A 27,762-nucleotide genomic window follows, 5' to 3' on the forward strand; every position below is an offset into this window, starting at 1 on the left:
TGAGAACTTGCCAAATGGTATGTTTTCCCTGTTGTGGACCAATGATATTGCTGGAAACGAACTCAAGGATTCTTATTTCACTCTTGTGTCAAAACAAAACAAAAAACAAACCCAAACTCAACACAGTATTGTACAGTTTATGAGGGCTGCACTTTTATTAAAAACAAGCAAACAAGCAAACATCTGACATACTGACTGCTTTCATTTACATTTCTGTCTGTAGGCATGGCATCAATACAGACTCAACAAAATCCATTAACACCAAAATTAAGTGGTAGGTGCTAGCATTGTGGTTTGAGGGTAAAGGACAAAAGGCTATCAGACTGCTCTACTGTCCTCAACACTGTCGGTTTACATATCCAAGCAGTTAGGTTCCTTGTAAGAGTGCTGGGAACCAGGGCCTCAGCTAGGCTGCTCTGAACTTTACGGAACAGAATTTCAATCCAGTGTCCATCTATCTCTATCAAGCAGGTCTAATTGGAAGGACAGCTGGCAAAGGCCAGAGCTTAACAATGAGAACCAAGATTCTGTGCCACATCATCCAATTGCACAGTGCCCTGCCTTACTGTGGGCTTGATCTCAGCCAGACATGCTCAGCAAATGATTCCTTCTCACCTGGGCAAAGACAGAGGACCAACGCAAACAATCTAACTCCTGCTTCTCCCTTTCCATACTCTGTCAGCAACATGGTATTAAGTTTCTGCTAAGGTCAGTGGTTCAATTACATCTTGTGAACTTCTGTATAAAGAGGGCAACTTTTAAAGATTTCCTCCCAGAACCTCAGAATCTACCTTTTTGAGAGATATGGGGCTCACACACTGACCCACAGCAAGAGTCATATATGTACATATGTGAAAGTAGGTAATTTCAACACGCAAGGAAGAGTGGCTAAGTTTGTTGCTTTGCTTTACATCATAATGCCTTTGAAAACTTTGTGAAACACCCAAGCGTCAGCTTTCAAAGCAGCAACTGAAACCTCCAAGACAGTCTAATAAAAAACACAGGTTTCTGAATATGCAAAAGTCAGTAGAAAAATCAACCAGGTGACGTCCATTACAGCAGTGACTTCAAAGTCTTTTTTAAAAATAGAAACCCTGTTAAATAGCGGAAGCATCTCACCTGCTGTGCTCCTCAAGTATGTGCTGTGTCTGTAAATGACTCAACTGAGAAGGCAGGTGCCTCCTACGCTCACCTCCAACAGGGTCCTTCACTAGCTCCTGCAGCCACACCCGGTCCGCTGTCTACATACATAGAAAATATATACATTTGGATACAAACACGTTTTTTATTTTTGAAGCCTAGGCTGGCCTGGATCTCAAGTCTTGGGAGTGCTGGGATTATGGGCATGTACAACCCTACCTGGCTACAGACAGGTTTCTCACAGAATCCTTTCAGGACAATGATTGTGAGAGGAAAGAACAGTTAACAGGGTGAAGGAAAAACAACTTTAAGAACATTCAATTAATTTATTTTTTGCCACTATAGCCCTGGCAAAGCCCTGGGTGAACATATGAGCAGCAGCCTTCAAGTTCCAGGAGCACTGGAAGCTTCTGGGTGTTTGCTACCTCCAGAGATAACGATTCTTTAAGCCAAGAGTGGGCTCAGGAATCCTGCTTGCCTGACTGAAGCCACAGACACCTGCAGGGAACACCCTGTGAACCAGGGATGATCTGAGGGAGGAGGGGCACTTTTTGAAAAGCAAGACCAGAGCAGCCACTCTGTCTCACTGAGGAACAGGGACCTTCATCAGATTGGGACAGTAAAAAAAAACTATTTTTCCTTTTGAATTTCTAGATTAAAAAAATAAATTTACTTAACATTCCATTGTCCTAAATTGGGTAGAATTTAAAAAAGAACAGATTTAACCTCATTCCTCAAAAACATTTCTGAACATAAAGTGCTGGTTTTTGCTTCAGTTATCATTATTTTGAAGGAAAAAAACCACATACACAAAACCTTTTCTATGGACTCTTTTGGCCACATTTTGTATTTGGGCCTGTATTAGCATGTAAATTAATAACTTTTAAAGTCACCTACATAGTGCAAATTAAAAATTGCATAATACACATTAGAAACAATTTTACTTTCTATTACAAATGCAAACTATTTGTCTTTTGACATGCTGGTAGTACTCACTTTTACTGCACAAAAAAGGTCTGTGATTTCTGAGTCACAGTCTATATTACAAATCTAAGCTGTCAAATGTATTTCAAAAAACAAATACTTGTTTTTGACATACTCTAAAAAAATAAAAATAAATACTTTGAACTATAAAATTTTTACAAACATTAGCAACATTAAGGGTTCATAGCTAGTTGTTTCAGAAAACCTAAAATTACGTAATCTTACAACTTATATTTTAAACAGAAGTCTCTGACTTCCATTAACCATAACAAAGCACTAAAAATTTTCATCATCTACCTAAGAGATCCGTAAGAGCTGCCAGGTATTCAGTATTGAAGCCACTATGTTGATGAGAAGGAATGTGTTGGACTAGTGAAAGATGAGAGAAATGTGAAGACAAAGTCGTATAATTTACTTCAAACATTTCTTCCTGAGAATGTAAGTTATTTTTTTAATATCAGGACAATTTAAAATGGGACAAAAAGCTTGTGAATTATTTCATAAAGAGTTACTGGTCATATAAACAATTATTACCTTAATATGTAACTTGCAAACATGAAGTTCTACAAACTGTATTTATTTAAACAAGGCACATGCCTAGTTATCTGCAATGCTGGGTAAACTAGTGCCTAAAAATATGAGTAAATTTTGCTAAAACAATGGTATGATTTATGACATAGTGTTCTGAAATAATTTTCCTAAATAAAAACTAATCTGAACAAATAAATAAGACAACAGAAAAACCTGATGGTCAGTAGGGGGAAAGAGTCCACTTCATTGGATTATAATTGAAAATGATTGTTTCAATAAATAGATATGTACATGAACTTGTTCTAAATCCAGTGTAGCAATACAGTACAGTAGTTTCAGTAGTTTAAAAAAAAACTATGTAGTTGTTTTATGTGAATACTGACATCCTAAATTATTTACTTTGCTTCCACTACAAATTAGCACTACCAATCAGAGGTATGACCTTTGGCAAAGTGAATTTAACAGTGATATATATATATATATATAACAATTTTGATCACAAATGAAAAGCTTGATTTTGCTGAAAATATGATCAGCTCATAAAAGAAAATCCATGAAACTGTTCCATCACCACCACTGTGGATATTCCCTGCGAAAGCTTTATAAAAAGCCAAGAACAACTTTCTTATCAAAATCATTCCAGACTAGAATTTGGCATGACTTATGGAGATCTGGAAGAAGTTAACTTAGCAAGATAAACCATTTAATGTAACATACCCCTTACTACTTAAGTGGTCCTTTTTGAAACACTGCTTGGGCCTGAGGTGACTCAAATAAAAATTCATGGCAATTCATGGATAATACATTCATACTGGCCCATTACATGTTTTGGGGAATGTATTATCATCTTTAGAGATTAAAATCATGAAAGGTCACCAAGCTTACAAATTGGCATTTGTCAGAAAAACAAAATTGGACATCCACTGAGTGTGCCTAACTGTATCGGCAGGCTGGCTGAAAACAGCAGAGGAGCACTCTCTAATGGACAGTCATAGTATTGCCTGACTTTCAGCAGGGAAACAAAGTTTGCAGTTAACCTTCCAAAAGAAGTTATCAGTGCCACAAAAGACTTGTCAGAATTAAATAATAATTTCAGTTACTTGGTCAAAAGGATACATTTTTATGTGATGGTGGCTAGAACTTATGTGACCAGTTGAACTTATTAAATAAAGCTGTATGATATGTGTAAACAAAAACACAAGTATCATGCCACAGGTAAATAATAAATAAGTTCAAAATATATCTCTATCTCATTTTAAAATAAATATATAAAGTTTCAGCAGAGGTTTCTGTCCACTTACCTCCCCAAGGCAGAAATTCTATTAAGTGCTTCACATAGAAAAAAAACTATTAGATTTCAAAGTACTACAAGATCACTGAATGCTAAAAACATGCATCAGCCTTGAACTTTTTTTTTTCTGAGCAACTAATCTGACTGGCAAGGTTCCTTTAAGCATATAGTTTTTTCATTGTTGGCACAGCCTTTTAATCAAGAAAAATTGGAGAACCGTTATACCTGAAGTGCTCTAAATCTTTGGCTGGGGTGCTCAGTGGTATGAACAATGCTAGCATAGGAACAGCTGGGCTTGATCTCCAGTGACACTATAAAAAAGTGCTCTCAATCTTATTTTAGACCAATTATCCTACCCAGCTTTTCTTTTTTTCTGTTTTTGTGGTACTAGTGCATGCACTCAGGATAGTTCTCTTTGGATACAAAAAAAGATGTTGGGGGAGGGAGGGGATAGCTCAGTGGTAGAGCACGTGCCTAGAATTCCTTCTCCATGAGGACTAGAGTTCAATCTCGGGTACTACTGAAAAGAAAAAAAAGGATCCTGAATATCAATTCAACATGGTTATTTAGAGGGTTAACAAAGCATCTCAAGAGTCTAAAAATGACTTCAGAAGTTTTCAGAATTGTCATACTTTGACATTGCTCCTTCAGGGAGTTCCTGGATCCATTCAGATTGGGCTGTGAGAAATCTGAAGAGGCATGCTACAGGTGGATGCCCCATCTTAACCTTGCTGGTTTAACAGACATCATTTCCAAGTTAATGGTAAAGTGTTACCATTCAAAGTTAAGAGGGAAATGATCTTTCCACTCATATCCTTCCATCAAATGTGTGGCTCAACAGTAAGGAATGAAACAGTGCAAACAAACTTCAGTGAGCCCCACTCTCAAAAGCATTTTGTCTCCATGTAACTTTCTGTGATGTTTTCAAAGTTAGTAATATATGATCAAAGTATCTTGTTGAAAAAAAGAACAGCTGTTGTAGTTACAGGACATCTGGCTGTTTGGGAATGCTATTTACATAAATGTGTGCCCATTGTACTCTGAGGAAAATTAGGACTGAATAGCAGCTGGAGAAGCTCTACTTCTGGATGCGCATGCATCTGCATATTTGTGCAGATGCTGTGCTAGCAGAACAGTGCATTTCCTTATGCAGTTACTCAGCTTCCTTTATGTCCTCTTGATCTGAAGCACTAGAGATGTCTTCGTCTGTTTGTTCTCCAGAGAAATAGAGCATCAAAGCATGTGTTTTATGAGTTATGGTGACAGTGCAGGGTCCTTGGGCCCACGGCTCCCCATCTACTTGCATTGGCATCATTGAGCACTTCAAAATCAGCTAAAATCAGGAAACAAATAATTAGAAAAGTCAGTTCCAGGAAAGTAAAGTCTGCCTTACTAGTATGATCCACATGGTCACTAACCTTTCTGCATTTCAGCTTTTTTCTTTTTTTGGTCGGTCATGGGGCTTGAACTCTGGGCCTGAGTGCTGTCCTTGAGTTCTTCAGCTCAAGGCTAGCGCTCCACCACTTGAGCCACAATGCCATTTCCCATTTTCTGGTGGTTAATTAGTGATGAGTCTCACGGACTTTCCTGCCCAGGCTGGCTTTGAACTGTGATCCTCAGAGCTCAGCCTCCAGAGTAGCTAGGATTACAGGTGTGAGCCACAGGCTGCATTTCATCTTTATAAAGTTAATCTGACTGTGTTTTTATTTATGGATTGTTTAGTGACTCTTTTCTAGCCAACACTTTATTTCTTCAGCTGGACTGAGGGCCATGCTTCCCATTTCTTCCTTCCTCACTAAAGTCCCAGCAAAAGTGACCAGCACATGAGCCTTCTATGTATCTGTGGCTTGGTAGTGAACTGGGAACACTGGCCTGTTATGACATTGTTTCACCTACCCTCACTGTATGCGCCTGTCCTATTCGAAAAGGGTTTGCCAGCTTCACCTGAATCTGAGCACAGTGGAAAGACCCATACACACCAACGACTTCCAGCAACCCGTCATCATGCCTAACATTGGAAGAGGAAAACATGAATTATATGGTGGGGCAAAATGAAGTCAACCATGGAATGGCAGTTACTTTTTTTTAATACAATATTGATGTTAATGAAATATATAGAAGTGAAAATCTAAAGGAAACTGTGAAAGTCATATAAAGAACAATGCATGCTTTAATGAAAACTGACATAAGACCGAAGTGAGGCAAATGACATACTCCTGTAATCCCAGTACTTGGGAGGCTACAGCAGGAGGATCTTGAATGTGAGGATACTTGGGGCTGAGTTCCAGTCTGAGCTATAAGGAAAACTGTTTCAAACAGAATAAACCAACAAACAAACTAGAGTGCAAAAACACATACCTGGCTAGAGGGTAAGTCTCATCTCCCATCCCTTCCCAGAGTCTGCAGCCACCGCCCCAGTAGCCAATATTCAGAACAATAATACCTTCCAAATTAGGCAGCTCGACTTGCTCACCATCCAGTTCTAGCTTTAAGGAAATAGAAGCAGTTATTTAGTACTGAGCACACTATTTCCACACATACCTGCCTGCAATTCACACCCACTTTCACACGTTTACAGAACATATGAGAGATGAATGAGTAGAGGACTCCTTCCGTCTTGCTCCAGGTAATCTAGACTTCCCCTCCTCTACAGTGGAATTATTCTTATCAAGACATCAATGATGTCCTTCTTGCTAAATTCCCCTTCTCCCCCGCAGTCTGGGGGCTTGAACTCAGGGCCTGTGTGCTATCCTTGAGCTTTTTCACTCAAGGCAAAAAACTGTACTTGGAGCCACAGTACCACTTCTGGTTTTCTGGGGGTTAATTAGAGATGAGAGTCTTTTGGAGTTTCATGCCTGGGTTGGCTTTGAACTGCAATCTTCAGATCTCAGCCTCCTAAGTAGCTAGTACTGAAGGTGTGAGCCACCAGTACCTGGCTTTTGCTAAGTCTTTTTATTTACTCCCTGCTCTTTTTTTTTTTGGTAACAAGATACTGCTATGTAGTTCAGGTTGGCCTTGCAAGACCCAAGATCCTCTTGCCTTATTAGCCTCTTGCGTGTTAGGATCACAGGCACTACGCTACCTTGTGTGGCTAAATCCCATCGTTTTTTCTTGTACCTCGTATTTCAGTGGTACCTGACCCTGCAGCCCCTCCCTGTTCTTCTTTGCTTGTGGGACTTCACACTGCCTCTGGATGCTCCTCGGTCACTACTGGCAGCTCCACTCCTGCTTTGTGTAGGAAGCATTCTTCATAGCTGGGCAGCAAGCTCCATTCTCTCTCATGCTGCTGACTCCGAATACTGTTAACTGCTATCTCTGCACTCATCTTCCTGGTGTAGGAAAGTGACCTGGGCCAGACCCACCCACACAACTTTTCAGAGCACTGCCTGGACTGTGCCATCCAACACTCTCATGGGCAAAACAGTCAAGAAGCTATTCCCTAACCTGCTATTCAGAAAATAGCAGGATAGCCCCTTAGCTCCCCAAGCCCTCGAACTGGGCATTATCTTCACCTTGTTCCACCTAAAAACAGGTGATGCTCCTTCTATGTCTCTTTCCTGACTTTAGCTTGGTGCAGAACCATCATCTCTTCCCTAACTGTGCTGAGCCTGTTTCCGCTAGCCTTACTCTCTTTTTAGGCACCCTTGTACAGCAGTTGGAACGATACAGTGGAACATGGCATTTTCTCATTCAACCCTTCATGGCTCAAGAGAGCAACTTCCTAGCAAGTGTAAAGTCCTGAGTTCAAACCCCAGCATAGCAGAAAAAAAAAACAACCCAAAACCCAAAAAAACAACCAAACAACAACAAAAAAGCGAGCCGGCCACGGTCATGCCAAGTTCCAAGTTCCTTAACACGGGGGGTATGACCTGCTGCGACTTGGCCTCTGTCCATCTTCCTGTTCCTATCTCCAGTATCATTAGCTCCAGCCATTTTCCTCCTAGCAAGCTAAGCTTCAGCTGAGCGCTCTCCAGAACTTCCTGTGTCCCTTGCCTTGGGCTGTTCACACAAGCTGTTTTAGCCTAGAACTCCAGTGCTCCTCCCTTCTTCACTTGGCTCTTGCTTAGCTTCTCACTCTAGAAACATTTCCACATTACCGTCATACTTCCTACACAGTCTGTGTTATGTATTTATTTATTTTTTTGTGGTAGTGGAGATTGAACCTAGAACGTCAAGCATGTAAGTAAATGCTCTAAACTGGCTCCCCTTCCCCACTAACATTTGAGTTTGAGATAGGATCTCACTAAGTTGCCCAGCCAGCCTCAACCTCCCAATTCTGCTTTCAGCTTTAGCTGGGACTACAGGCATGTACCACATACTGTCCTCATCAGATCACTTCTCATTCTGTGTGCAACGTGGTTTAAGTACTTTGCTTCTTCCTAGCTATAAACTTAAGAGAGAGTACATTTTATATTTTTATTTTACCTATTTGTTTATTTGCGACAGAGTCTCACTAAGTAGTTAAGACTGACCTTACACTCACAATCCTCCTGCCTCCTCCTGAGTGCTGGGATTACAGATGTGCACCACCAGGCCTAGGTAGGAGTAAGGGCTTTATCACCCATCTCTAATACCTAGGACAGTGTCGGACATTTTGCAGGCAGTTTCACAAACAACTTTTTCTTTTTTGCTGGTCGTGGGGCCTGAACTCTGGGTCTGGGCGCTGTCCCTCAGCTCTTCAGCTCAAGGCTAGCGCTCTACCACTTGAGCCACAGCGCCACTTCCAGCTTTTTCTGCTTATGTGGTGCTGAGGAATTGAACCCAGGGCCTCATGCATGCAAGGCAAGCGCTCTACCACTGAGTCACCTTCCCAGCCCCTCACAAACAACTTCTGAATAAATTAAATAACAGAAAATAAAAGAAGGGCCATGTTATGATTTATTCTATTGACAGTATCAAAGTCCCCTCCCCCCAAAAAGAAAATATGATAAAGTAGCATAAAACTTTCACAAAGCCAGGTATGGTAGCACACGCCTATAAACCTAGCACACTCAAGGCAAAGGCAGGAGGATCCTGAGTTCCATATTAGCTTGGGCTACAAGGATAAATCATGCTTTTAAAAACCAAGGGCTGTGGCTGAAGCTCAGTGGCAGAGAGCTTGCTCAGCATGCATAAGGACCTGGGTTCATCCCCAGCACTACAAAGTGATTTTATGGAGGATATTATCCCTTCTCTGGGTGAGGACTAACAAAGACTTTCAGTGCCTGGAGGGCAGCCAGATTTCCTCTACTCAAGTTTAATTTGACTAGTTTGGGCTTTCTCCAAAATCTTTTTAGTTGGTATCACAACTAGAGAATTTTCCGAGGATGTTTTGTGTCAATTCTGAGGCTTGAACTGTGTTTATATGTGGGGGCTGTCCCTAAGCTTTTGTGCTCTTTCCTACCTAAGCCACAGCTCTACTTCCAGCTTTTTGGTGGTTAACTGGAGATAAGAAACAATCTCATGAACTTTCCTGCTTGGGCTGGTTTCTAACCATAATACTCAAATCTCAGTCTCCTGAGTAGCTAGGATCATAGGCCTGAGCCTCTGGCGCCCAGCTCTTCTGAGGTTTAAAACTCAGGGCCTAGTGCTTGCTAGGCAGGTGTTCTACCACTTGAACCATTCTTCTAGTCTCTTTTTGTGTTGCTTATTTTCTTAACTAAAAAAAAATTAAGTTATGCCGGGTGCTGGTGGCTCATGCCTGTAATCCTAGCTACTCAGGAGGCTGAGATCTGAGGATCGCGGTTCAAAGCTAGCCCGGGCAGGAAAGACCGTGAGACTCCTATCTCCAATAAACCACCAGAAAACCGGAAGTGGTGCTGTAGCTCAAGTGGTAGAGTGCTCGCCTTGAGCTTAAGAGCTGAGTGACAGCACTCAGGCCCAGAGTTCAAGCCCCACGATCGACAAAAAAAAAAAAAATTAAGTTGTACAGAGTTGTACAGAGGGGTTACAATTCCATAAGTCAGGTAATGAAGACAGTGCTGCTTGGACAATGTGACCCCTCCCTTCACATCCCCGCCTCCCCCCCATTTCCTCTCCCATCCCTGTCCAAAAGTTGTTGCATAGTTCTTTTTTTTAGGGTGGTGGTGGTCATGGGGCTTGAATTCTGGGCTTGGGCACTGTCCCTCAGCTCTTCAGCTCAAGGCTAGTGCTCTACCACTTGAGCCACAGCACCACTTCTGGTTTTCTGGTGGTTAACTGGAGATAAGAGTCTCATGTTCTTTCCTGCCTGGGCTGGCTTTAAACAGTGATCCTCAGATCTCAGCCTCCTGAGTAGCTAGGATTACAGGTGTGAGCCATCTGCGCCTGGCACATAGTTCATTTTTTACATAGTATATATTGAATACCATGACTGCATTTATTCGCTGCATTTATTCTAGAAAGTACTGATCCCCCCTACCCAGATGAACTGCGACCTTCCTATCTCTTCCTCCCGAGTAGCTAGGATTAAGACTTCAGACAGAGTCTTTGTTGGAACAAGCAAGAAATATATTCAAGATTTTGCCATATCACAATGCTAAGAATACTGTAGCAATAAGCAATCACAATATTCTGTTTACATATAATTTAATATACTGTTCAAGATATTGTTTATACTTTTAGAATATAGAGATGTCATACAAAATAATTTGAATTACACTCTATATTTAAATGCCTCTTGACTACAATGAGTCAGGCGCTGTATTAGACAACTTGAAATTTGCTATCTTTCAATATGTAAACTAAGCAAATTCTGGAGTTAGATAAACCTGGGTCCAAATCCTGATGTAGCTGCCTGTGGACTCTGCATGAAGTCAAGCAAATTACTTAGCTTCAAACTGTTTTATCTTGTCTGCATAATGAGACTATAATAATATTTGCTTTAAGGGGTTGTGGTAAGAATTCAGAGGAAAAAATGTGGACAAAGCACTTAGCAGAGTGTTTGGCACACAAATTCTCCAAATAAATTAGTAAAATATGATAACAGAAAATTCAGCATTTGTAAAACCAAAAGTCTTTATTATACAGAAATTACTCTAAAGCTTTAGAAAAGGTGTTAGTAGCTTACCTCAACTTTTTTATTCAAATCTTTACATTCTTGCACCAAACAATCTTTGGTTCCATAGAATAAATAAACAGCCTAAAATATGGATAAAAACATCCTATTAAAATTCTCTCACAAACCCTGTAAACTGTAAGAAAAAATGAGCAAGGCTTCCTGCTTGCCTATTAGACACTGATGGATAGAAGGGGCCCAAGGCTGCTTTTCCTGCATAGTTTTTATGGCATGTATCTTTTCCAGTTTAACACTACATCCTGTCACACTACTCATGGCTTAAGAATTGTTGTATGAACTCTGTAACAACAGTCAAAATATTAATCATCTCTCTTTAGAAAGTAACAAAAGCTATCACTCCAGTTAAACTAGATTTTTTTTTTTGGGGGGGGAGAAGGATGTAGCATAGGCAGTTTGTGTTCAAATGGTGATGTTGCCTGATTTATCAAAAAAATATTCATTCTATTACAAAAAGAATCTTTTTTTTTTGTGGTTGTGGGGCTTGAACTCTGGGCCTGGGCGCTGTCCCTGAACTCTTCAGCTTAAGGCCAGGCTCTACCACAATGCCACTTCCGATTTTCTGAGTGGTTTGGGAGATAAGAGTCTCATAGACTTTCTTGCCCAGGCTGGCTTTGAATCTTGATCCTCAGATCTCAATCTCCTCAGTAGCTAGGATTATGGGCATGAGCCACCGATGCCCCACAGAATTTTATTTTGTGGGGCTGGGAAGGTGGCTCAGTGGTAGAGCGCTTGCCTTGCATGCATGAGGCCCTGGGTTTGATTCCTCAGCACCACATAAGCAAAAAGAAAAAAGCCAGAAGTGGCTCTATGGCTCAAGTGGTAGAGCGCTAGCCTTGGGCTGAAGAGCTGAGGGATAGTGCCCAGGCCCAGAGTTCAGGCCCCACGACTAGACTCCCCCCCCCCAAAAAAAAAAGAAATTTTATTTTGTAACTAGAAAATTATACTTTTTCCTAACACTTCAGCTTATTTAAGGAAAATGCAGGTAGCAGGTAACTCAAATAAATAGTTTATAATCACTTTTGAGTACAGAAATAATGGCAGAAGTAGTAAAATGCTGAGTTAATAAATGAGATAGTAAATGCTGAGCTGATAAATGGCAATACTCTGTATTGGCAATATAACTGTATTAACAATACTTTAAATTCTGAAGTTTACCGAAGAGAACCAGGAATGCAAACCAGGAAATTGTGATTTTCACATGATGTTGCTCAATCACTAAAAGTCATTAAAAAAGTCCTCTATAAACTTCCATTAAAGGAATCAACCATTCTGGAAACCAGGGTGATGACCTTGCTGGGAGCCAGCTGCCCCGTCCCCCGTCCTTATCTAATCTGCCTTGGGCAGCTCCTCCACACCGATGGAATGCATGCTGTGTCATTAATGACTTAACCAGAAACTTATTTTGCTTAAATTTCTTTCTAATTTTAGTTGCCACTTACAAAAAGTTATCATATTCCATTTAGTTTTTACCTAAGCAAAATATGCCTTAGAACATCCCAATTTTGAATTTTAAACATTTTATTATAGTTATTAATAAGATATACTTGAAGACCTAACGGGTTACACAAAACACAACAGGAAGCTATTTCCATAAGTTGGTTCAATCTGAATCTAAGAGTGCCAAATATAATTGAACTGTTGATTTTTACTATACCTTCGGTGATAAGCAGGAAATGTTATTTTATCCAACACACCTTATTAAGAATTCTGCTGGAAAACAGAGACGGTGCCTTCTCACGATGAGCATGAAAATTGAGAGCCATGAGAGCATCGGGTCCAATAGAAAAATAGTTGTTCATTGTGAATTCCTGTGGAAGACAGTGAGGATAAGCAACAGACGATGCTCCTGTATATAAGCTGGTGTCAACCTTCATTATACAAATGTCAGTTCCTTTGTTCGTTTTTAGTAGTGAATATGAATACTTCTTTTTTTGTTGTTGTTGTTGGTCATGGGGCTTGAACTCTGGACATGAACGCTGTCTCTCAGCTCTTCAGCTCAAGGCTAGCACTCTACCACTTGAGCCACAGCACCACTTCCGATTTTCTGAGTGGTTTATTGGAGCTAAGAGGCTCACAGAGTTTCGGTTGAACGGTGATCCTCAGATCTCAGCCTCCTGAGTAGCTAGGATTACGGGAGTGAGACACCGGCGACCAGCTGAGTAGTGAATACTTTCTGAATTTAGTTTTTTCAAACATCTATATTTATACTGCCTGTTGAAGTTCCATAAATAAAGCTTCAGTTCCAAGCTCCTGCTTTCCAATTCTGTACATGTCACCTCTTAGACCTTACCATCTAGAGCAGCTCTGATTTTTGTACCCAGGTTTTTCACTCCTATGTTCTCAATGCTTTTGCTTTCTATCTTCTATCTTTTTTGTGGCTCTCAATCAGTTTCAACAGGCTACTGATACTCCCTTAGTCTATCCTTCTTCCCAACCTACCTAGATTCCTCAATCTACATGACTTACTATTCTTGTTCTTGACTAAAGGGCCCAAACTTCCAGTTTCTTGTTCAACACTTCATAGTTCTTTGTGTTGTATTCCTCAAACCTACCCAAGTCTGAGACGAGACATTCTATTTTTCTTATCTTGGTTAGTGTTTCCACAAGTCAACCATAAAAATTAGAATCTGGTAGCAATATATGTATATATTTGCAGTACTAGGGACAGGACCTGGGGTCTCACACATGTGAGGCAAGTGAGCCACGATTTGAGCCATGTTCTGGCCTGTTTTATGTGCTTTAGATTGTTTTTTTAATTTTAAAATTTAAATTCAAAACATCAGCCTCCTCTTCCCTTTGCTTGGCCCCAGCTCAATTTTATATGTTTTCTCTCTTCCTTTTTATACCAATCAGCTCCCAAAACTTTAAAATGTCTTTGAGTTGTCTAATCCTAAAATTTCCACAGTTTCACCCTGTATAGGCTTCTAGGGTATTTTCACACTATCTTTTAAAAAAAACTTTTTAAAACACAGATTTGGGGTGAGGGTGTAACTTAGTGATAGAGTGCTTGCCTACAAGATGAGTGAGGCCCTGGGTTTGATCTCCAGTACCAAACAAAACCAAAACCACAGATCTCTGTGTTATATTTGTTATTTGCTAATAATCACATTTCACCTTCTTGTCTCTATCCCACTACCTGGAAAGTCCTTGGCTAACCTTTCTCTGATAATCTATATTGTATTTAAGGACTGCTTCCTGTCTGCAATCATCCCAGGCTGATCTGCACACCAAGACAGAACTAAGTGTACTTGTATTCCGATCTCTCCCACATCATGTTTTATACAGTCCAGCTAGGAGGCTGGGGAAGTGGCTCAGTGGCAGAGTGCTTGCCTAACACAAGATGCTCAGGGTTTGATCCCCAACAACAACAACAACAAAAAAGCACAGAAACAACAACAAAAAAAACACCAAATCCAGTCCAGTTAATGAGGTGGGCACATGGGTATCTTTTCTGCTCCATAAGCAGCTGGCTCAAGACCCTAGGTCTCTGAATGCTTCCCAGGTGCTACTGTGTCTTGTGCAGTGAGCATCCATGAGTGTTCGCAAAACTACTCACAACAGAAGCGATTGGCACATACCTTGGGTTTTCTTAGGTTGTAGTATCCTTTATTTGTTACCTGAACTTTCCATCTAAAAAACAGAAGTATTAAAAAAAAGTCACTTTTGCAATTAAAAACTGTGTTGTGGATGTCTGATGTTTTTCTATTAAAACAGTACTTAAGAAAGTAACCACATTCAGGTAGGTATACAAACTTTGTGGAAGTAGTGAGCATAATTTGTGACTGAACTATATGGAATAACTAAACAAGATGTCAGTATCTGTGTAACAAATACTATTAATAGTCTTTTACATTTAAACTCATTTTATAGTTAGGCAAGGCTTAATTTGTAAACCAAATATCCTCCAAGTTCAAGAAATATATATATATGCACAAGAAATATATACACATATATATGTACAAGAAATATATATATATATATATATATATATATTTATATATATTTCCTCCCCCAAATTGTAACTTACCGATCTAGTTTGATTCCATCAGCTTCCATTACATTTCTTAAGACCTGTGCAACAGGGATTTCTCCAGCATAACCCGTACCCCAGCCCAGGGTGTTAGACAGATCGTTGCCTGTTCCCAGAGGCAGGACTGCAACCTGTGGAATGTATTTCTCTTGTCCCTAAAGGATGGGAGATAAATAGTTCAGATTTTTCTCTTTAGACTAGCTGCAGAATATCTGTAAATTTTAAAGACTACACATGTGTCAACTGTAGACAGTGCTAACTGCTTAATCACAGCATCTCTCTCTCTCTCTTTTTTTGCCAGTCCTGGGATTGGAACTCAGGGCCTGGGTGCTGTCTGTGAGCCTCTTTTTCGCTCATGTCCTATCAGTTGAGCCAAAGCACCACTTTTGGCTTTTTCTGAGTAGTTTATTGAAGAGTCTCACAGACTTTCCTGCCCAGGTTGGCTTCGAATTGTGATCCTCAGTTCTCAGCCTTCTGAGTAGCTCGGATTACAGGCATGAGCCACTGGCGCCTGGCTCACAGCACTCATTCTTCTCTATTCTGGTGATGATGTCTGATAGTCACCTGCTTAATAAAAAATACTATGTATCTAACTTAGAAGTGTTTCTGTAGGTTTTTTTCTTTTCTGTGGTGCTGAGGATCGAACCCAGGGCCTTGTGCATAGTAGGCAACTATCTACAGTGCAATCACATCTTCAGCCCCATTATGGTAGTATAGTATTTAAGAGACAAGATACCTTAATCTTCATTTCATCAACTGCATCCAGGACCCAGCCCACAGTCCCATCCCCTCCACACACAAGCACTCGAGCTGAATAATAGGGAAGAAGAGTACAGAGTTGCAGGGCTTTGGTAGGGGGAGTTTTTGTTACATCAAAAACCTAAAAATGAAGAAATAAGAAAAAAAATTTATCCAACACCATCCTCCATCTGAGTACAATCTAGGTTAGCGATGTGGTTAAGTAAGGACTTTGTTCCTGTGTATCTACTTTTAATAACAAACCAGGCACAGTGCCAGATTCTATTCACTGTGGCTCATCCCTGTAAACTGACCTACAAACAGGAGTTGGCATCATTCTACTGATCAGGATGCTGAGGCATAGGAAGGTTATATTGCTTGCTTGTGACTCTGCAGAAAAGTAAATGCTAAAATATAAATTCAAACTAATCTGTTACATTTTACTACTTCTTCCTTTCTACTCACATCAAACCAAAATGGCCAAGTTCACTAATTTTTTTTAAAGCCAGAATCAATGTGGCTGAGGCTGGTCTTTAACTTTTGATCCTTCTATCTTACTTTCTCTTATGCTGGGATTACAGGCCTTCACTCCCACGTCTAGCCTAAGCTCACTTTTAGCTAGGGTTGAATACTTACGGTAGGTTTTTTTTTTTTTTTAATTTTCTCTCACTAGTGTAAATTACTACAAATATCTGAAAATAATTTAGAAAAAAATAAATGACAAATACCTTTGATACCTTTCAATCTGTAAATGATCCTAGGAAAATATTTCAAGAGACTAAAATGCTCTATGTGTAAGATCCTCAGAGATAGTCACAACCTCTAGTATCAGGAAACTACACGAATAAATTATGATGTATCTTTTCAACTATTTAAGTCAGTAGATATATAATTATGAGGACTATATTACAACAGGGTAAATACTGACCACTAAAAAACAGAATGCAGCCAGGTGCTAGTGGCTCATGCCTGTAATCCTAGTTACTCAAGAGGCTGAGAGCTGAGGACTGCAGTTCAAATCCAGCCTGGGCAAGAAACTCTTCTCTCCAGTTAACTATTAGAAAACTGGAAGTGGAGCTTTGACTCAAAGTGGTAGAGCACTAGCTTTGAGTAAAAATGCTCATTCATGCTAGGTAAGCATATACTATTGAGCCACACCCTCAATATTCAAAATGCAAAAATCTACAAATTGGAAGGAAAAAAGCTATTATACTGCTGATTATTGCAATAAATGGGTTTCATTTTCTTATTTTAAAAATCACACAGTATAGCTTTTAAATCATAGAAATCACCCAAAGGTGAACAAATCAATTTTTGTAAGTTTGCCTAGTTGTGCAGCTCCCACTGTAATGCCTCAAGACCCCTTTGCTGACACAACCCATTTCTAGACTCAGCCTCAGACAGCCAACAATCCACTCGGCCCCTATGGAATTTCCTTTTCTGGACAGGTCACACAAGTGGAATTAGACAGTTTGTGGTCCTTTGAATCTGATATTTTTCACTTGTTTCAAAATTCTATTTACTTTATAAACTTGCTTATATCACTGTTATTTTACTTTGTGGGTTCATGAGACTTGTTTATCCACTCACCAAGTAATGAACAGATGAGCTATGTCCACTTTTCAGTTATTAAGAATAATGTTGCTATAAACATTTGCATGCAAGTCTTTGAGGGACATATGTTTTCATTTCCTGTGGGTGTACAATATTCCTGAAACTGGAATGCTAAGTGATAAGGCTTCTGTTTGTTCACATATTTGAATCACTCAATTCTTTTATAGTTGTTATTCTTGTTATAACTAGGTGATCAGTGTGTGTGTGTGTGTGTGTGTGTGTGTGTGTGTGTGTGTGTGTGTGTGTGTGTGTGTGTGTGTGTGTGTGTGTGTGTGTGTGTGTGTGTGTGTGTGTGTGTGTGTGTGTGTGTGTGTGTGTGTGTGTGTGTGTGTGTGTGTGTGTGTGTGTGTGTGTGTGTGTGTGTGTCCTGGGGCTTGAACTCAGGGCCAGAGCACTGTCCCTGAGCTCTGTTTTGTTCAAGGCTAGTGCTCTACCACTTGAGCCACAGCTCCACTTCAGCTTTTTTGGTGATTAATTGGAGATAAGAGTCTCACAAACGTTCCTTCTCAAGCTGGCTTTAAACCTCAATCCTCAGGTGTCAGCCTCCTGAGTAGTTAGGATTACAAGTATGATCCACCAACACCTGGTTGTGATCAGCAATTTAAAGCATCAATACCCACTGCGTTTTAGGAAAAATAAAAATATAAAAATGCAAAGATTTATAAAGAAGTTTTTTTTATTTAGTTACCTGGACTGGATTTAACAGGATCCTAAATTCTCCTAATAATCCTTCTCCCATATTAGTTCCACTACGAGAGTTGGCCAGGATTATTAATGGGGTCCATTGCTTTCCAAACTTAGAAGCTAGCTAAAAAAAATTGACATGAGTGAAAGGGTTAACTTTTCAGAGATGGAAACACTTTTCATTTTTTGATAACAATATAAAAATATATAAATTTTTGCTGCAGCAAAAACAATTATATAAAAAGTATCAATACAATAATGTAAAAATCAAATAATCCTAAGAATGGAGGAGGACCTTAGAATATTATTCTAGGTAAGTCATCTAGCAATATGCTTGGACATTTGGGTTAAAATAAAACTCAGTTAATAAGGTGGCCTGTTCTATTGATATATTAAGTAGATCTGACTTAAACTGAGTTGAACATTTGTCTCTCAATAATTTGTATTAATTGTTCTATTTCCAAAACAACTAAAATCACTTAGATGACTGCTTTTAAGCACTGGATACATTGTTTAGGATGAATAATCCTTATCTAAATGCTCAGAATCAGGTTTTTTTTTTAGATTGAATATTTGCATATACATGAGGTATCTTATGGATAGTACTGAAGCCCAAACACCAAATTCAGTTGCTTTCTATATACATCCTACTTATAGCATATAGTTCTTTTTTTTTTTTTTTGGTTGGTCATGGGGATTGAACTCTGAGCCTGGATGCTGTCCCTAAGCTCTTCAGCTCAAGGCGAGTGCTCTACCACTTGAGCCACCGCGCCACTTCCAGTTTTCTGGTGGTTTATTGGAGGTAAAAGTCTCATGGACTTTCCTGCCTGGGCTGGCTTTGAAAGGCAATCAGATCTCAGCCTCCTGAGTAGCTAGGATTACAGCCTGAGCCACGGGCGCCCAGCTTGCACGTAGGTAATTTTATACAGTATTTTTAATATGCTTATGTTCTGACCACAAGTTGTCACATGAGGTCAAGTATGGACTTTTCTATTTGTGTCTGGGCTCAAAAAGATTTTATTTTGTGTTTTTAGATTAGATATATCCAACCTGTATTATATACATTTGTCCCCAGGCAACACATTCAAATTCTTTTACTATTCTAATTAGATCAGATATGAGTTTTTCTCTGATCTCTTTTGGTTTTCCTTTTCTGGCTGTGCCATAGTGTCTGTTACAAGTTTTTCCTTTTTGTAAACGAAGTCTTCTTATGATAAGTAGTCCAGGGCTTACCTCAAATTGGAAACCCTACTGTCTCTGCTCCAGTGCTGGCATTATAGGTGTGTGCCATCACACTGGGCTTGATAGTTTACCTTAATGGCATTTTATATCTCTACTTAGAATATTTAAATTTATTTTATTCTAGGAACTGATTCTTCTCACATGCACAGAATTAACTATCTTACATAATGACCTAAACACCTCTTTAGAAATCAATTATATAATAAACAAGTTACCATTTCATAATCTGTTTTTTTGTCTTTACGCATCTGGTTAATGGAAGTTAAATAACTTGGTGGAATGATAAGGTTTTTGAATTCTCCAAAATCACACTTTTCATTCTTTAAGCTGTTTTTCATGCACTCATCATGTACAGTTTTCTGACACCAGATGCACCTGAGGGAAGGAGGAAACCAAGGTATTAATTTTAAATTGTTACCTTACTCATCTAACCATTTTTTGGGTCATAAACATTAAAACAGTAATTCCATTACTACTAGGCATAAAATCTAGCAAACTAGATATGTACCTGTATGTACATAGTGAAAATAGAACTATAAAGGTTTGTATGTATTTGGCAGTTTAATCTAACAGTGGTTCTTAAGTGTGGAGTCAAGATCCTTTCTGTGGGGCTAAAATCTTTTTTTTTCTTTTCTCTGTCAGTCGTGCGGCTTGAACTCAGGGACTGCATGCTGTCCCCGAGCTCATTTGCTCAAGGCTGGTCCTCTACCATTTTGATCCATGGCTCTTCTTCCTGTTTTCAGGTGGTTAATTGGAGATAAGAGTCTCACCGACTTTCCTGCCTGGGCTGTCTTTGAACTTCGATCCTCAGATATCAGCCTCCAGAGTAGTTAGGAGTTCAGGCATGAGCCACCAGTGCCTGGCTAAAATCATCTATATAATACTAAGCCATTGTTTTATCCTCATCCTCCCAGAAGTATTCAGTGGTGTTTTCTGGAGGATATATGTCATGTGCTATTACAGGAGCAGATAGGAAAATTTAGATGCTAAGCCAAAGCAATGTGTAAAAATGTACTAACTTTTCAGAAAACACATTTGTTGCTTTAAAAATGAGAAATATTCTAACAGTTCTTAGTTCTAATTGCAATATGGTAAATAGACATAATCCATGTAAATAAAGGTGACCTAGAACAGTGGTTGTGTTAGTTGTAGTTTGCTTCAGATATGTTCATGAAATCTATAGTCCTTACTGCCTCAATGGTCCCTGGCCTGGGCCTTGAAAAGTTCTTTGGTCCAGCTTAGACATCTATAAATTTGTAAATATGAGTAAAGAAAGTAATCTATTTCTTTCTGGCAGTTGATATTAAATTTTTTTTTTTCCTTTGAAATACAGGCAGCAGAACATGCACTTTCAGATTTGCCTCTGTGTGTGGTGTCACTGTTTGGGAACAGTGCTGGTAATGTCCGGGGATTCTATTATTAATCTGCTAAGTATTTAATCCACTTACCAGTGAAGCAGATCTGACCAGACAGACAAAAGCAGGTCACCAGAAAAGAGTGGTTATAATTAAATATTCTTTTTTTTTTTTTAAAGTGGAAAAGCGCTGTTTTTGCTTAGATACTATCTTTGCCTTCTACTTTAAAGGTATGTTTTTCCTTTGGATCCTCAGATAGGTCAAGTTGATTCAGAAGTGCTGTTTATTGCTAAAGAAAAAAGTGCTGTTTACTGCTATTAAAGTGAAAATTATGACATAACTTAGAAAAATAACATTTGTTGACACTTGCTTTCAAACTGATCTTGAAAAACTATAACAAAGTCTAATACCTTCATTTATTAGCCTACTATTAACTCTAAAGTATTAGATTGCACATCTTTTTCTCTAATTGCCACTAATACATTTATTTGTGGAAGATCAGGTCAATCTTATTTTGAGCTTGTTAACTGGGTAGACTAAAGACTGCTCTGCCTACCTGGTAACTAGATCCCATACATACACAAGGCACCACCATCACAGAGACAAGCACTACACAAAGGGACTTGTTTGGGGGAGTCATGTGGATTCCCACTCAGAAGGTGCCGCCCTTGTATCAGGACCTAGCTTCAGCCTCCTAACTTGGGTCTAACAGCATGGTGGCCATGTGATAGGGGATCACACCTTAAAAATAGTCTTTTTTGAATGTAATCTGAATTATTTACAATCGTTTCCTCATCAAGGAAAGAAGGACTGATGAGAAGGGAAAATAACAACTTTTCACCCAATTCTTTTGCATTGCTTACATTTCAATTTACATTTCATATTTTACTTTTTTTGGTGGGGGGGTTCGGTCATGGGGCCTGAACTCTGGGCCTGGACGCTGTCCCTCAGATCTTCAGCTCAAGGCTAGCGCTCTACCACTTGAGCCGCAGCACCACTTCTGGCTTTTTTCTTTTTGCTTATGTGGTGCTGAGGAATTGAACCCAGGGCCTCATGCATGCAAGGCAAGCGCTCTACCACTGAGCCACCTTCGCAGCCCCTACATTTCATATTTTAAAACCCAGAATATATTCATGAAATTCTTGAATAAAGCTTTAAAATTAAATTTTCAATAATACTTTGTGATGGTTAACAATTTTGAAACATAGAAAGGTATAAAATAAGAATCATCTAAAGCTAGAAGCTTAATTTTTCTCCGTTTCATGATTCATATAGTATCTTTCAGGTTAGGGACAAGATTTAGTTATTGCTTTTCTTCCTATATCATACCATGTTTATTTTTTCTTTTGTTTTTTAGAACTGGGGCCTTGAGCACATGAGGTAAGTGCTCTGCCACTTGAATCACATGCTCAGCCCAATCATGAATATGATTTGTAAAGAATGGATATCATATCATGTAGACATACTATAAGTTATGTAAGCTATTTATTTTGGTGACTTGATTTTTTTGCCCAGGACTTTCCTCTGACTACAACACTACCTACAAGACTCAGGCTCTTGTGTAGCTGGGATTAAAGGAATAAGGTTAACATATTTACTTGTTTTTACTTGGGTTGGTCTCAAATCATGATCTTCATGATTCCCATGTCTTAAGAAGCTTAGATTACAGGTGTCAGCCACTGTACCTAGCCCCTTTTCTAATAACGTGTGTGTGTGTGTGTGTGTGTGCGCGCGCGTGCGCGCGCGCTGGTATTGGGGCCTGAACTCAGGCCTAGGCAATTCCCTGAGCTTTTCTGCTCTTCCACTTGAGCCAAAGCTATACTTCTGACTTTTTGCTCAATGACTGGAGATTGAAGTCTCTTGCAGGCTGGGAGCTGGTGACTTACTCTTGTAATTCCAACTATTCAGGAGGCTGAGATCTGAAGACTGTAGTTCAAAGCCAGCCCAGGCAGGAAATCTGAGAATCTTATCTCCACAATTAATCCCCAACAAACTGGAAATGGAGCTGCAGCTTGAAGTACTAGAGTGCTAGACTTGAGCAAAAGAACACAGGGACAGTGCCCAGGCCCTGAGTTCAAGCCCCACAACAACAAAGAAAAAAAAAGGAAACTTTAGTAAGTAAGAACCTTTCCTGGCAATGATAATTATTACTTTTTCTAAAAAATTGTTTCTTTACAACAGCATGTGGGCTCTCAGCAATGTTGGTGATCAAACCCAGGGCACTGTGCGTTCTAGGCAAGCACTTTAATTACACCCCTAAAAATTTCCCCCTCTTACCATGTATTCACTATGCTGTGTAGGCTGCTAGCCTAGAACTCACTAGGTAGTCCATGCCGGCCTCAAACTCTATCCTTTTCCTCCTAAGTGCTTGCATTACAGGTGTGGGTCATTTAATCAAATACAGACACATAAAATCAAATACATTTAACAACTGAATACAGAAATAGAAAATTCAAGATAAATCTGAAGCTAAAGTGGCCAATGTATTCTTTTAAGGCTTGGGCCAGAAGCTTTTGTGTTACTGATCACAGGGGTGAATGTGTAGGTGGAATGAAGAAAAAGCTTGACAAAACATATAACACTACATTTCCTTCCCTTACTGAGAGAGAATTGTACAGGGAGACAGATTTACTTAATGAGTATTTAAATTTAGCCTAATTCCTTATGTTGATCACAAGAGAGGTGCAAAGAACAAAGGGATGGCTAGGGCAGAGGTGATAAGAGTACCCGTAGAATCGTACTGTAGTGGTTGGGTAGACACAGGAACATACAAAAAGGAAACAAGTCTACGGAAGTAGATGCTAGCACAATGTCTGGCACAAAATAGATGCCCAACAAGTGCAACACCTTTGGCACTTTTTTTCTGACAGAATTTAAAAGAATTTCAGAATCAGTCACCACCTGTCATCACCACCTTTGAAATACTAAGTTGTTGACCAGTCTCCAGGATTCAGCAACTTCTCTAAGAGTGAGGTACGGAGAAAGAGTCTGTGCCAAGGCTGGACAAAACCCAAGAGGGATAGTCTGGTTTGTGTTCAAAGGATCTGAACAGTGATGTTTTGCTTCTCTCTCCAAAATATCTCATTTCTACGGCAGACTATAATTCTGATGAAATTACAATGCATCATAATGAAATCATTGGCTAAAATAAACCAGTTCAGAACATTGTAGAATATGTACAACTTCAGGACAGTGTGCTCTGTTCTCCTGAAAATAAACACTTCCTAAATTATATGAAGACTATTTTACCATGGGTGAGTGGTGTAGCATGCTGGGAACAGATTGCTCAGTAACCTGTAAGAGCACATTAATGAGGACAAGGTGACCTGACCTATCATTACAAATACGTACTGTGCTCAATCCAGTGCACTAAAAAGACAGAGGCTCATGTTTTTGTTTCTGTTTTTGTTTTTTTAAAAAAAGATTGACATAGCCATTGTTCCTAATGTCAGAATTACCTGTGAGACCTGTTAAGACAAAGATTGCTTATCTCTAGTCCAGGCTTCTAATTCAGTAGGAATGGAATGGGGCTAGATAAAAGCAGGAAGCCCAGGAAAATGTGTTTCAAGAAAAATACATTTTTGCGGGGCAGACATCTTAAATATTATAAACATTTTATTTTCATTTTCACTTCCAACAGATTCAGGGACCTTACTTTGAAACCCCAAAGATACAAATTATTAAGTCATCATCAGGAAAAATTTGGTGGGGAAAGGAAGATGAGTAAACCAGGTAAGGGGTCCTAGAAGAAAGCTAACAGCTCTTAAGGGTACTCAGGCACTAGCTAGGAGGATGCTAAGAGAGGAAAGCTTTGTGAAAAAGAAGAGTGTAAGAAACGGCCTGATAGTTTAAGGAAACTACAACCAGGTGTTGCTGGTATGTACTGGTGCATGCACGTAGTGCCAAGTAAGCCTAGAAAAGCACCAAGGCAAAGAGCACTGAGGTCTGGAATGCTGTGTTAGCACTTGGAACCTATACATTAGGTCACTGCTGTGAGTGATGAGGAACACTGAAAAGGTTTTAGGCAGCACAGGGGTTTGCCTAGATTGCAATTTTAAATGATCTGGAATCAAAAGCACTTAGGTTATCTGTGAAGGAATATCTGCAGCACAATTAAAGTATTCATGGAAGCTTTTTTTTTGGGGGGGGGGTGGCACAGGAATAATCAGTTTCATGCAAGCCATTTTTCCCTCAGTCCTGGGGGTTGAATTCAGGGCCTGGATGCTGTCCCAAAGCTTCTTTTACTCAAGGTGACCGGTCTACCATTTGAGCCAGATCGTTACTACCAACTTTTTCTTAGTTTATTAGAGATAAAAATCTTATGAACTTTTCTGGCTTCGAATTGAGATCCTCAGATCTCAGCCTCCTGCATAGCTAGGATTACAGGTGTGAGCCAACTGTGCCTGGCCCATGGAGCCATTTTTATCTCATTCTGCACACAGAGAAGGGAAGGAAATATACCAATAGTAAATTCAAGATATTGGTCACTGTTTGCAGCACTCACCAAAGACAAGAAGGCCACAAAGAATTTTACAGTATAAAAATTTACTGTATAAAAATGAACAGCTTGCTGGGTACTCGTGACTCACACCTGTAATCCTAGCTACCAGAAGGCTAAGATATGAGGATTGAGGTTTGAGGCCAGCCCAGGCAGGAAAGTCTGTGAGACTCTTATCTCCAATTAACTACCAAAAAAGCCGAAAGTGAAGCAGTGGCTCAGGTGGTAAGAGTGCTAGTCTTGAGCAAAAAAAGCTCTGAGACAGCACTGTGGGCCCTGAGTTCCAGCCCCAGGACTTGTGTACACACACACACACACACACACACACACACACACACACACACACACACACACACACACACACACACACACACACACACACACACACACACACACACACACACACACACACACACACACACACACACACACACACACACGGCATGCAAAAAATAAAGAACAACAAAAGTAGCTGCCCAAACAGTGCCAGTTTTCTAGTTTGGTTATTAAAAATGTTTATGGGTCTTTCCACTCATCATAAATAAAAACCTATGACAAGGAAGATGTCCAGACTTAAGGCAAAGAGAAGGCTAGGTATGTTTCTAATCCTATTCTGGGTGTTAGAAATCCTGGAAGCCAGTTCTACTTTACCTTCAGTTTTCTCAGTGTGAAATGAGTTAAGATCAATAATTTGCAAAGCACCACTGCTTGTTACCAATCTCTAACAACCAAAGGATATCAACACTGATTTCAGACAGTAATTCACATCACAAATATGCTGTTTGGTATATAAAGATTATGTGTATAAAGAAGCCACAAATATTTTTGGCTTAATCAAGTTCCCTTATCTAAGATGCTATAGTTCTGGAAGATCATGTCATAGGAACTATTCCTGGGGCTGGAAAGGTGGCTCAGTGGTAGAGCGCTTGCCTTGCATACCTGAGGCCCTGGGTTCGATTCCTCAGCACCACATAAGCAAAAAGAAAAAAGCCGGAAGTGGCGCTGTGGCTCAAGTGGTAGAGGGCTAGCCTTGAGCTGAATAGCTGAAGGACAGCGTCCAGGCCCAGAGTTCAGGCCCCACAACCAGACCCCCCCTCCAAAAAAAAAGAACTATTTCTCTCAGGCTGCTTTTTGGGTGTATTTCACTATGCCACCAATATTAGCAAAAGACATTTGAAAACATGCTGCAATAACACTTGTCTGTGGCTGAAAGTTAAAGTGCTTTCATTTTTCCTTATGTAAACTGAAGAAATCATGGCCACAAATCAAGCAGCTCTTAAGCTACCTGTACATGAAAGAACCACATTTTTTTTTTTTTAACATTTTGGCTAGAGTAGAGACCACACGCATCATCTCTCTGCATTTTTTGGGGGGGGGGCCGGTCCTGGGGTTTGAATTTCAGGGAATAGGCACTGTCTCTGTGCTTTTTTTTTTCTTTCTCAAGACTAGTAGTACTCTCTACCCCTTGAGCCACAGCTCCACTTCTGGAGATAAGGAGTCTCATGGACTTTCCTGCCCAGGCTGGCTTCAAAACACGATCCTCAGGTTATCAGCCTCCTTGGGGTAGCTAGGATTACAGGCATCAGCCACCGGCGCCCGGCTTCATCTCTGCATCTTTGCAGAGCTGCAAGTATCGGGAGCGTAACGCACAGCCATCAGGGAGGTGAAGTGAGGGCCTCGCGCCACTTGTGCCAAGAGGAGCTGAGGTCTACCAGGCAATCGCGACGCAGCGCCCGCGCCGGGGCATACACACCTGTAATCGCAGAGCTTGGGCTGACAGCCGCATTGCTGCTTGCAGAGCACACAGTAACTGCACAGGGGCACGTTGCCGCGGATCCAGTGGTGGGGCATGGCGGCGTCGGGGCCGCCGCCGTCGCTCTTGAGCATGATCTCCTTGCAGGCGAAGCGCTTGTCCGCCTTCTTGAGGCAGGCCTCGTCCACGCGGAGCCCGCAGCAGTCGCAGAAGGCGCCCTGCAGGATGTGCTGCGCGCAGACGCAGCAGTAGGTGGGCTGGCTGAACAGGTCCGTGTCGCGCCACCCGTGCTGGCTCCGGCGGAAGATGTCCCGGCGGTGCAGCTGCCGGCGCGAGCGCTGGAGGCTGCACCAGAACGTGATGAACACCGGCAGCAGCACCGAGCACAGCGTCCACAGCACCAGGTGTCCGTCGGCCAGCAGGCTCCCGGCGGGCGGGCCCGGCGCGGGCCGCCTCTCCCCGTCCATCCTCGCCGGTCCCCGGTCTGACTAGGAGAGAGCAGGCCGCGTCCATCGGGGCGCGCCCTCCCCGCCACCCCGCGTCCAGCCCGCGTTCGGGCCGCCCCGCCCTCCTCGCCCCGCGGGTCTCCCGAGCGCGTTCGGGAAGCGGACGCCACCGCCTCGCGCGAGCCCGGGGGAGAGCGCAACAAGCATTCGCCGGCGCCCGCCACGCACGGGCAGGGTGACCGCGTCCGTAACGGCCGGCCCGCGCTCGTCCCTCTCGCGAGGTCTCCGACCCGCACCTTCACCCCCGTACGCCCCCGGGAACATACCTCGGGCCTAGGCCTCGGGCCGCCGTCCCGCCTGGGCGACGCACAGCCCAACGCTGGGGCTGCGTAGGGTGATGAGGACGCGCTGGCGGAGCGC

General features: G+C 40.9%; 1 protein-coding gene across 1 annotated transcript; it reads right to left on the reverse strand.

Annotated features, from left to right (window-relative positions):
- Positions 1 to 128: 128 nt before the first annotated feature.
- Positions 129 to 27,762, reverse strand: Dgke (diacylglycerol kinase epsilon). The gene is made up of 12 exons (XM_069993242.1): positions 27,669 to 27,762; positions 26,897 to 27,384; positions 19,506 to 19,665; positions 18,053 to 18,172; positions 15,749 to 15,892; positions 15,010 to 15,167; positions 14,561 to 14,612; positions 12,677 to 12,790; positions 10,974 to 11,045; positions 6,305 to 6,432; positions 5,843 to 5,954; positions 129 to 5,279 (listed from the first exon to the last, which is right to left on the reverse strand). The coding sequence occupies exons 2-12, from the start codon at positions 27,361 to 27,363 to the stop codon at positions 5,100 to 5,102; spliced, it is 1,707 nt and encodes a 568-aa protein (XP_069849343.1). The 5' UTR covers positions 27,364 to 27,384; positions 27,669 to 27,762; the 3' UTR covers positions 129 to 5,099.

The sequence above is a fragment of the Dipodomys merriami genome, unplaced genomic scaffold (genome assembly GCF_024711535.1).
Source record: "Dipodomys merriami isolate MVZ:Mamm:240054 unplaced genomic scaffold, mDipMer1.0.p SCAF_42, whole genome shotgun sequence".
Lineage (NCBI taxonomy): Eukaryota > Metazoa > Chordata > Mammalia > Rodentia > Heteromyidae > Dipodomys > Dipodomys merriami.

What these genes read in the sequence shown, in the direction of transcription:
- Dgke (XM_069993242.1), bottom strand. Translation starts at nt 27,363, where the DNA reads ATGGACGGGGAGAGGCGGCCCGCGCCGGGCCCGCCCGCCGGGAGCCTG. An exon ending in ACAACCTAAGAAAACCCAAG is followed by an intron (nt 12,791 to 14,560) that starts GTATGTGCCAAT and finishes TGTCTTCCACAG; the next exon opens with GAATTCACAATGAACAACTA. An exon ending in GACAGGCGCATACAGTGAGG is followed by an intron (nt 5,280 to 5,842) that starts GTAGGTGAAACA and finishes TCCTGATTTTAG; the next exon opens with CTGATTTTGAAGTGCTCAAT.